A 10,075-nucleotide genomic window follows, 5' to 3' on the forward strand; every position below is an offset into this window, starting at 1 on the left:
CAACAGCTGCTTCACGGCTCAGACGCAGCAGGCACCGCCGGGGACCGTCACCCACAAATGTGACTCTAACCGAGATCTATCCGCGGAGGAAGGGCAGGGATGGAGAGGTGAGCAGGAGCTGGGCTCCAACCAAAGCCAACTTAAGAGGCAACCTGGGGAAACCGGTGACAGGATGGGTCAGGTAACAAATCATTTCAGTCGTGTTAGAACTTTTTAAAAGACCACTCTTGGTGGTTGTGCCTGAGTATTTATGACTGGCTCCCAAATAACTCCGTGGCAGGGAAGCATCTGCAGGACATGAACCCCGAGATCCCCCTTGGGGCGGGGGGGGGGTACGTGGGTGCAGTCTGCTGTTTTGCAGAAATGACAGCTTTGCTGCGATACAGTGGTTTTCAGGTTACAGGGCTATGCAGCCATCACCACGGCCTGAGAACCCTGTATTTTTCATCTACTCGAAATGCTCCCACAAGCCTCAGGTCCACGACGAGGGTACCAGATCACTGGTGTCTGAACGAGCTTCCCAGGAGACCTGTCCTGCTCCGACTGGGACACCGAAAGGCCTCAGGGTGGCCCCCACCCCAGCTCCCTTTTGGCTTACTGGACAGTGGGCCTGTCTCCAAACGCCCAGGGCACTGACTCAAGGGGCACCTCGAGGAGGCTAGCCTGCCCTGGGGGGCCCATGGTGACCTGGATCAGGCCCACCCTTCTGCCTGTACCCCTGCTCTCCTCTGCCCCCAGGCCACCCCAGAAATCCAGCCAGGGCTTTCTCCCCCCTGGCGGTGAGGCTGCCCGCAGCCCCGTTAGCATTGGGCGCAGAAACCAGGCTTGGCAGGCCCCCAACCTTTATTAACCCCCTGGCAGGGCGACGGGGCCCTGCTGGCCACCTGCTGGGAGGAGGGGGAGGGGGCACGGTGCCCAGATGACCTCAGCAGGCTGTTTTGGTGGCAGAACCTGGGTGGTGGCATTTTGGCTGATCAGCTGCTGGGGGCCTGACAGGTGACTGCTGTGCAGATGGCCGCCCCTGCGGCGCTGCCACTCCTGCCCAGGGAGCCACGCATGGACACCGCACACTCCCTGAGGACAGCAGCGGCCTTCCAGCACCAAGAGGTTTTGGTAAGTGTTAGAGCAACTGGGGGAGGGGTGGGCAGGGCTCCTGAAACCCGGAGCTCCCTCCCGGGTGCTCATTCTGCACTGGCCTGGGAGCTGTGGGGCCCCGCCACCCTGGACAACCTCATAAAGCTATGGTCCCTCTCCTAGGGTGAAAGAGCGTGTGCACATGTTTGGCAAGCGAAGCTGGGGGACCCCCTCTCCTGCCACCCACGTCTGCAGCGGAAGCTGCTGGAAGACCCTGCGGGAGCTGGGCTTCATGAGAGGAAGAGATTCAGGGGCTTGGAGAAGAGGCAGGGCCCAGACCCTCCCCAGCTCCAGGGTTCACTGCCTCCTTGGGGACAAAGAAACCCCTGGATGTGGACACCCCCCGCCTCGGAGGGGTCACTGTGCAGAGAAGCAGCTGCTGGACGCCAGGTAGGCAGCGGGAGGAGGTGAAGCTGGCCGCTCGGGAAGGGTGGATGGTCTCCGGACCCCCAGGCAGGCTGGGGGGAGGGGCCGGGGCGCAGCGGCAGGTGTGGGGCTCAGGCCGAGCTTGGCCGCCCCCTCCTGGACGCCGGAGAAACTGCGGGGGGGGGGGCGCTGGGCGTGACCCGGCCACTCAGAGGCCACATCAGGATGGCACCTTGATGCCAAAGTGTTTGCGAAGCTGTTCCAGAAACACGAAGGTGAGCACGGTGTGGGGCATGAGGCGGATGCCGGCTGGCACGAGGCCCTGAGGGAGACCGGGGTGGGGGGTGGGGGGTGAGAGGAGCCCTGGAGGGACCCCCGCTCCGCCCCCAGCCCCCGCCGAACCTTGTAAAAGGCCAAGGGCCCGAGCTTGGCCGTCTCCATGGCGCAGTGCAGGACCCCCTGCGGAAGGTGCAAAGCAACACGAGAGCTGGACCCCTGCCCCTGCGGAGGGACGGCGGCCCGCCCCGCCCAGGGAAGGTCACAGGGAAACCCTGGTGGCTGAGCTGGGGGCACAAGGGTCGAGGGCTACCCTGGCTGCTCCCTGGCCACACCCAGGGCCAGGCTGCCTGACCCAGCCCCGTGAGGACACAGGAGACGCCCCGTGTGACTGGTGGAGCCCCCCGCAGGGCAGGGCAGGGCAGGGCAGGGCAGGGTTTCCCTGAGCACGGCCCGACCGACCGGGCGCGCCTGGTAACGGGGTGTGGCAAAATCTGATTTTAAAAGCACACAGGGCCCAGCTGCTCCGGGCCGGACAGCCACGGGGAGGGTGGCCTCGCTGGGCTGCTCACCTGGTACTCGCCCTTGGCGTTCATCAGGCGGGTCTTGAGCACATCCAGGGGCTGGCAGAGGACCGTGGCACATCCACCCTGGGGGGCGGGCCGTTACCAAGAGCCGCTGGGCACCCCGCCCTCCTCCCCAGGCCCCCGGGGCCGCAGGGCTCACCGGGGACCGTCCCAGCCCAGGCTCTGGGGGACCCGCGGGGCCTCCAGAAGACTCGCCAAAGCCTGCTGCCGCTCCGAGCCCTGGCTGCCCCCCAGGGGCACCCCGCCACTCACCGCGATGAAGCTGGCAATGAAGTGAGTGAAGATGCCATCAGACAGGTGCCCCGTGCTGAGGACCAGCTGCTTGGCCTGGTCATAGCAGGACAGCTGTGGCAGGGCAGAAAGGTCAGGGCAGGAGGGAGAGCCCCCAGCTCGGGGGAAGCAGCCCAGACCCACACCGCCAGCTGGACAGAGGCCAAACCACCTGCTCTGCGGGTCTCCTACGGTCACCACACCTGGGGGCGGGGGACCGACGAGGCCCCGCCCCGCCCGCATTCCGTGCCCACTGCCTTCCTGCGGGACCTCTCGGAGGGCTGAGGCCAGACGCCCCGGATCCCGCCCCCCCCAAGGAGAAGGCGCACCTGGCCCACGGTGACCAGCATCCCTCGACTGGACGCCATGGTCGCGCCCGAGAACAGCTTCTTCAGACCCTCTGCCGCAGGAAGGGGAGACGTCAGGGGCCCGGCCCAGACCCCGCCGGCCCCGCCCCGCCCCGCCCCCGCGCCAAGGGCCTCCCCTCTCACCCTCGCGGGCCACGCGGTACAGGCCGTCCAGGGCGTGGGCGTAGCTGTCAGGACACACGGTGGCCATGAGTCGCCTCCTGGCCCTTCCCGGGCCAGGAGGCACTCGGGGCGCCACAGGGGCCAGATGGAGGTGCCCTTTCTGTGAACACAGCCTGTGGACCCCGAGTGCCCCCGGCAAGCCCCTCCCTGCGGGCTGCCTGCTCTGAGGCTGGTCCTTCCGGAGGGCGGGAGGAGGGGACGCTGGACAGGGAGGGTCGCCTGCAGATGCTGTCTCCTGAACTGACGCCTGGGCCAAAGGCAGCGTCAGGCCATAAACAGCACTTTGGAACCCACAGTGTCTTAGATTTCATGCAAGATGGTGTCTCTGTCTTAAAAACAAAAACCACCACCCAAACGCTTTGGAAGCCCAAACTCAAACTTCCAAAGCCCCCTCCGTGTGCCCAGGCCCACGTGCAAGACGAGCAGAGCGTGACTGCCCCCCGCCCCATCCAGCCCCCACCCACGGGATCCTCCCACAGGGGAACCGGAGATCCTGGAAGCCCCCAGGATTCTAGAATGGATGTGCACAGCATATATTTCCAAAGCCATCAGCTGCCCCACCTGCTCGTGACCCCACAGGCCGGGTGGCCCGCTGGAGTCCCCGCTGGAACTGCTGGGGGTCTTCCTGCCTGGCCCCGACACCCCGGGGCCGCCCCAAAGGTGCAGCCTGCTTACTCACTTGCGGCGCTGATCCGGGGGCAGCTTCATGTCATTCTGCATCCTGAAACAAGCGGGGTGCAGGCTCAGACCCCGGCAGGCGTGGGGGCCTCCTGAGAGTGAGCAGCGGGCCCCGCCCAGGGCTCCCCGCCCCCGTGCCCAGGACCTCAAGGTCCGATTGGCTTGTTCCAGCTTGAACGTGCCGTGACCCCATGAGCAGGCTTGGTCCCATCAGGGGACAGCCAGATTCTGGCCCCAGGGGCCACTGACCTGACATTGACCATGTCCGCAGGAGTCCCCACGAAGCCGCCAATGCACCCTGGCAACAACCAACATATCACCATGCGTAATGCTTGCCCCTCCACCAGCCCCGCCCCCCCACGGGCCACTCACCGCTGATGGAGCCCAGCAAGACCTTCTTGTAGAAGGGCAGGGGACCCTGGCTGCCCTTGGCCACCTGGTCCCGCACGGTCTCGTAGATGGCAAAGCGAGTCAGGGAGTAGGTCATCTGGGGAGAAGGCGCCCAGCTCAGAGGGCATGCTGGCACCACGTGGACCCCTGGGACACCCAGGGACCTTCCGGAGGCCACATGGCCAGCAAGCCGCTGAGCCAATTCACAAACCCGGAGCTGCTGAGCCAGGCCCTGCACCCTCCCCTCCCCGCCCTGGGCCTCAGTGTCCCCATTTGTAGGGGGCGGTGGTCCCAGGCTGGCCCTCCCGTGTGAAGCAGCAGCCCCGCCAGGCCACGCCACGCCCTGCACCCTCCCTGGGGGCTGCTAGCTCCCTGCGCCTTGCGGCCCCTCCTTAAAAGCCGCCTCGAAAGGCGAGAGTCGGTTCTGTGCCCACCGGGCACCCGCAGTGGGTGGGGTGGGGTGGGCAGGGCAGGGCAGTGACCCCAGGGATCCCCAGCTGATGAGTCCCAGCGCCCACGACCCCGGTAGGTGGGGAGCCCCCCCAGAGGCACCTGTCTGCATAGGGAGGCGCTCAGGCCGTTGTAGAGCGCCAGCAGGCCGTCGGAGCGCACCACCCGCAGCGCCATGCCCGTCATGCGCAGCCTCACCTCCTGCTGCGTCTGCAGGTGCACCTGTGGGGAAGGGGGCGCACCTGCTCAGAGCAGCACCCCACCGAGAGCCCGCCTGGCCCAGCTCTGCGCTAAGTGCCCTTACACCCTCACACCGAGCCTGTGGGCCAAGGGCCACCGGTGGCCCCGCTGAGACAGCAAACAGGCTCCTGCGGACTCTGTGCCCAGGCCTGGCACCAACCTTTCCAGGCTACCGTCTCACAAGAGACAACGTGAGCTCAGTCCCACCTGCCCTGGGACCTTTAGCTGAGGATGCAGGCGACTGCCGAGCCCTCTCTGTAGCCATGCCCCCCTCTCGAGAGGGACAGAGTGACGGGGACACCGAGACGACCTGAGGAGACATGGAGAGCGGGGGCGCAGAGGGGAAAGGGCGCCGGGGAGCTGGTGCCTGCACACGGCGCTCTCCCGACCAGCCGTGCCTGGGCAGGCTCCTGACTCTGCTGCTTCCACTCCTCAGGGCAGGGGGGCAGGGTGGCCACCCGGGCAGCAGCCCCGTCCAGGCAGGAGGCCACTGTGAGCCAAGACGGTGAGCAAAGGGCAAGACCAAACAGCTTTAAAATTCTTGCTCCAAAGACATTGCTGAGAAGCAAAAACACTGGCCAGGCCTCCCCAGAGGCCTCTGTGGCTGCCGGATGCACCCCCGCACGAGCCACGTGCTCCCCAGGCCAGAGGCCGGGACATTCCTGTGGCCACTTAGGCCACCCACTGCCCGGCAGGCCATGGTCCGCCACACAACAGCACCTGGGGGTGGGGCAAAAGGCAGTGACCCTCAAAGGACCCCGGGACAATGGACGAGGGACTCTAGGCTGGCCGGGAGCCAGGCAGACAGTGAGCGTGACCCTCCGGGGGGCCCTGACCTTCCAGGGCGGGGGCCCAGAGACCCGGCCGGCATCTTTTCAGAAAGCACAACAAAACCAGCCCTAAACCACCTCTGCCCAAGGGCCCCGCCAGACCGCTTCACAAGCCGGGGGCCACCAGGAGCCGCACGGGCTCGCCCAGGCGAGCCAGGTCTCGGATGCCAAGGGACTCCCAGCTGCAGCGCAGCCCCCAACATCTGCTAATCCTGCCTCTCCTGGTGGCAAGCCTGAAACTTAAGGGATGGCACTGCGTCAGCCCAGGACACAGGTGCCGTTCCTTCCAGAGGGCCAGCGTGGAGCACAGGCTGCTCTGGGGGGGGACAGGCAGGGGGTGGCCAAGTGGCTGCCCTGGCCCAGAGGCTCCACAAGCCCACAGCCCAGGCTCCCTGGAGCTGGGTCCCGCGACCAAAATATGCTTTGAGCCTCTGGCCCGACTCTTGCTGCTTGTGCCGAGAAAGGGGCAAAAGGCAACCCTCCCGCGGCTGGCCTGCCCTCCGAGACGACGAGGCTCTGTCTTCCTCTTAAAATGCCCCATGAGCATTTTCCACAAAGACAGCAAAGGAGGAACTGCTGGAGGAACTGCTGGCCCTCATCAGGCGGGACCTGCACCCAGGTGGGACCGAGGCTTTCAGGTGCTCACCCACCCCCGGGAGGAAGCGGCCCAGCGCCGGGGGGTCAGCCCACGCCCCTCCTCGCCGCCCTCCGTGTGTGCGCGGGACCCCTAGGCAGAGGAGGCGCGAGCTCCTGGGGCGGCGGGGGGGGGGGGGGGGGCGGGCGCGTGCGGCGCCTGGGCACGACCCTAAGTGCCCGCAGCTGCGCTCCCAGGGAACCGCCCCCTCAACGCGTCGCTCAGCGGAACGAAGGCCTCCAGAGTACTGGGGAAGGGGGGCCAGAGAGGCCAAGGGACTAGCCCAAGGTCACCAGGTAGCACAGCGGGGGCCCCGGGGCACCTCCGCCGGGCGTTTCACGCAGGGCCTCCCGGAGCGACGGCCCGGCCCTCCGCCCTCGCCGCGCTCACCTTGAGCAGGTCCAGTGGGTGCGTGCAGCAGGCGGCGCCGCAAGACGCCAGTCCTCCGAAGTACCAGCGCGACACGCGCGCCTCGGCCGCCATGGCCCGAACGCCCCCGCCGCCGCGGCCGCCGCGGAGTGCAGACGCTCGGCCCGGACCCCGGCGCGAGAAGCCCGGACGCCGCCTCGCCCCCGCTCCGCCCCGGACGGACTCGACCCGGCCCGGCCCAGCCCGCTCCGCGCAGCCGCCCGCCGCCCGTTTAAAGCACAGCCGACCGCCCGCCCCCGGCGCAGCCAATGCGCCCGCGCGGCCGGGGGGCGGGAGCCGGGGGGCGGGGCCAGGGACACCCCGCCCCGAGACGGGGGCGGGCCCCGCGCCTTAAAGCGGCCGCGGCCCGGCAGGCCGGACGGGGCGGGGGGCCTCGCAGGGCCTCCGCGGGGGCTTCCGCGGGCGGGGGCCGCGCGGACTGCAGGAAGCCTGCGGATGAGCCTGCCCCGCTCGCTCCAGGATCCTGCGTCCGGCCCCAATCTACTCCCGCAGCCCGCGGGCCACCCCGGCGCCTAGGGCACGTCGGCGAAGGTCAAGGCCTGAGTGGCCCGGGCGCTCGGCCTGCCCCCACCCCTCCGGGGGGCCGGCCTCCAGCAAGCGCCCCGCCCCTGAACTTGCACCTGGTGATCTCGCCGCAGCCCGGCAGGCCCCGGGGGTCCGCCCCGGGATACGCGGAACTGCTGGAGGCAGGAAATCTCCTACAGACAGCACGAGAACAGGGGCGGGGGCGAAGGCGGCGCCGAGACTGGCCGCCGAGCCCCCCGCCCTCCCGGAACTCGCAGCCAAGTCCAGCCTCGGGCCCGCTCTGACGAGACGGCCCCAGGCAGCCACCCTGAGGCGGCCCGGGCTGCGGGGAGGTGGCTGTCAGCAACCTGCCTGTCGGCTCCCGGCCCCTGCCGAAGCCGCGCACCCCCAGCAAGCCGGCAGTGCAGGTGTGCTGCCGGCCCAAAGGCACACCTGCCGGGCCGTGGAACCCAGGGCCACCGGAGGGCGGGGCCGCACGGATCGCTGAAGAAGCGGAACTGGAGCGCCCCGCTCCAGGCCAGGACCTGCGTCCTGCAGGACGAACTCGGCCACTGCAGCCTTCACCCCAACGGAGAAGGGGAGGGGACCGGGGAAACAACTGGTCCCCTGGGCCGACGCGCCAAGTCCAGCCTGGCCCCTGAGCACCCAGGGGTCTCTAAGTGTCGTTGGCAGACCCCACCTTCCCTCTAAGGCAGCCCCTAGATCCTACAGAGACAAGCCCAGGACTGACCTCTAAGGTCATCAGCTGGGGGCGTGAATAGAGGCTGCTGAGATTTCCAGCCCAGAAAGGCCAGGGCGGGGCTAGGGGCAGTCAGCCAGGCCCGTGGGTGCTTAGGGAAAGGACAGCGGGAGCGAGAAAAAGGGCCCACAGCAGTCTGGGGCTGAAGGGAGAGGGTGGGAGACCTGCACCGAAGCACCACGAGGAAATGTGAAAATGTCCCCAAACAGCTCAACACACCCAGATAGCAGAGCCAACAAACTCAACTGTTAGGGTGTGGGAGGGGTGGCCTCCGAGCCCGCGGCCGGCACACCCCCTGCTTCCCACTGTCAGGTTCAGTCTGCGAGCAGGGCGGCTCCTGACCACAGAGCAAAGCGGCGAAGTGGAGGGGACTGCAGCCTTGAGCCCTGGGGTCTCCGCGACTGCCCAGAAGGCAGGGGTCCAGGCCCGGATGCCAGGGCTGGCTTCTCACAGAAGGAACCTGCCCCCAAGTTGGGGGGGCAGGACGGGGCACGGAGAAGAAACCTTGGAAAATGCCCAAGACTGGAACACCCTTTTTTAGGAAAAGGTAGATTTTGCAAATTATACATCAAGAAACTCCAAAAGACCCCAGCCAAATCCTCAAGTGGATCCTAGACTCGTGCAGAAGAGCGAGGGGGTGGGGTGGGCAGGCAAGGGGATCACGGCGCCGCCAGGCCCGCCCTCTGCAGGACCTGGTGTCTTCAGCAGCGTTTACGTTTCCTCTTGGTGCCCGAGCAGAGGCAAGCAGCGTGGGTGGCCTGGCAGACACCAAGGTCCCTGGAATGGAGGGAGTGGCATCTGGGGGTGAGAGGCACGTGGGTCGGCTCTGGGCCTCCCTCTGCCACCATTTCCTGAGCTGGGGCAAAGGCCAGTCCCCACTCAGACCTCACCAGAGCTTGTGAGGTCCTGGGTGGGTGCAGACCTGCACCAGATGCCTCCCAATACTAAGCCCGAAGGCCATGTGGGCTCCAGGCATCCCCCCACCCCTCCAGATCTGAGACACTTAAGGGCCACCTGCAGGCTGGAGCAGGGCAAGGGTTGCTGGGAAGGGAAGACCCAGGGCCTGGGTGGCACCTCTGGGTGTGACAGCAAGTTGTCCCCTGGGAGCAAGGCGGGTGGGGTCGCTCCACCTTTCAGCAGCCAGCTCGGTAATAGGAGCTTGAATAGAAGGTCCCATCCTTGAAGGATCACGGCCACCACCCCCACTGCCTTGGGACAAGGAGAGGCTCAGAGTCTAAGCAGCCTTTGCAGGTCACTCAGAGGGGACCACTCCCTGCAGCCCCCAAACCTGGGGCCAAGGCACGCCCAGATTGCCTGGTAAATCACTAACCCTCGGGCCAGGCTGGGTGATGGCTCTGGTCAGAGGGCAGCCCCTAGGCCCCACCCACCTGGCAGCCTGGCAGTTCCTGGGCCTGTCCTGAGCCATCCCACCCAGAGGGATGTAAAGTCCCCACTCTGGTCCCACACAGCTGACCTTGCAGCCCATCCTTCACACAGGCATAAGGAAGATCCAGGCCTGAGCGTGGGGTTCCATGGGTGGCAGGAACTTGCCCCCCCCCCATGACACCCAGCAGTCCCCTGCCCTCCAGCGCTGCCCAGAGCTCTAGAGCACAAAGAGGGGTCCCTAGAGCCAGCGGGCACAAGCAGGGCCTGCAGGCTCAGAGGCCACCAGCTCCCTCCCCTGGGCTCTGCTTTGAGACGCAGCTGCCTGAGCCCAGACCAAGGGACCCACAGGAGCCGCTCCAACATGCAGGGCAGCAAAGCGGGTCCTCCCGCCCGCCCGCAGCCTCACAGGCCTGCTGCTCCCGCCTGCCCGGGCCAGGGGCTCAGCTGTTAGAACTGCTGACATTTGAGGTCAGGGACGCACGACCACCCACCCAACTCCACCCAGCTCCCGGTGATCTGGCACCAGCCACCAGCAGCTGCCGCCCCAAGCAGAGGGCGATGCTGAGGCCCGGCTCCTGCACGCAGGGCCGGCGGACACACGACGCCACACG

At 67.2% G+C, this 10,075-nt stretch overlaps 1 protein-coding gene and 1 long non-coding RNA gene across 4 annotated transcripts; one reads left to right on the forward strand and one right to left on the reverse strand.

Annotated features, from left to right (window-relative positions):
- Positions 1–20: 20 nt before the first annotated feature.
- LOC146397968 (uncharacterized) lies at positions 21–3,456 on the forward strand. The gene is made up of 3 exons (XR_014820570.1): positions 21–107; positions 997–1,113; positions 1,258–3,456. It is a non-coding gene; the product is annotated as an uncharacterized LOC146397968 (long non-coding RNA).
- On the reverse strand, positions 826–6,999 carry SLC25A10 (solute carrier family 25 member 10). 3 transcript variants are annotated; one of them, XM_084983345.1, is made up of 11 exons: positions 6,776–6,999; positions 4,784–4,903; positions 4,214–4,328; positions 4,091–4,139; positions 3,843–3,884; positions 3,125–3,168; positions 2,963–3,033; positions 2,616–2,708; positions 2,349–2,426; positions 1,903–1,959; positions 826–1,822 (listed from the first exon to the last, which is right to left on the reverse strand). In XM_084983345.1, exons 1-11 carry the CDS (start codon positions 6,866–6,868, stop codon positions 1,721–1,723), a joined length of 864 nt encoding a protein of 287 aa, XP_084839471.1. In that variant the 5' UTR covers positions 6,869–6,999; the 3' UTR covers positions 826–1,720. The 3 variants fall into 3 exon arrangements, with proteins under 3 accessions (XP_084839471.1, XP_084839472.1, XP_084839473.1); XM_084983346.1 differs by having other exon boundaries at positions 5,129–6,999; XM_084983347.1 differs by lacking the exons at positions 826–1,822; positions 1,903–1,959; positions 2,349–2,426; ... (1 more) ...; positions 2,963–3,033; positions 3,125–3,168 and adding an exon at positions 3,355–3,492.
- Positions 7,000–10,075: the final 3,076 nt, after the last annotated feature.

Source organism: Sus scrofa, chromosome 12 (genome assembly GCF_054392235.1).
Source record: "Sus scrofa isolate SSC_HxYL_T2T_F1_AM1 chromosome 12, Sscrofa_HxYL_maternal_Yorkshire_Landrace_v2.0, whole genome shotgun sequence".
Classification (NCBI taxonomy): Eukaryota; Metazoa; Chordata; class Mammalia; order Artiodactyla; family Suidae; genus Sus; species Sus scrofa.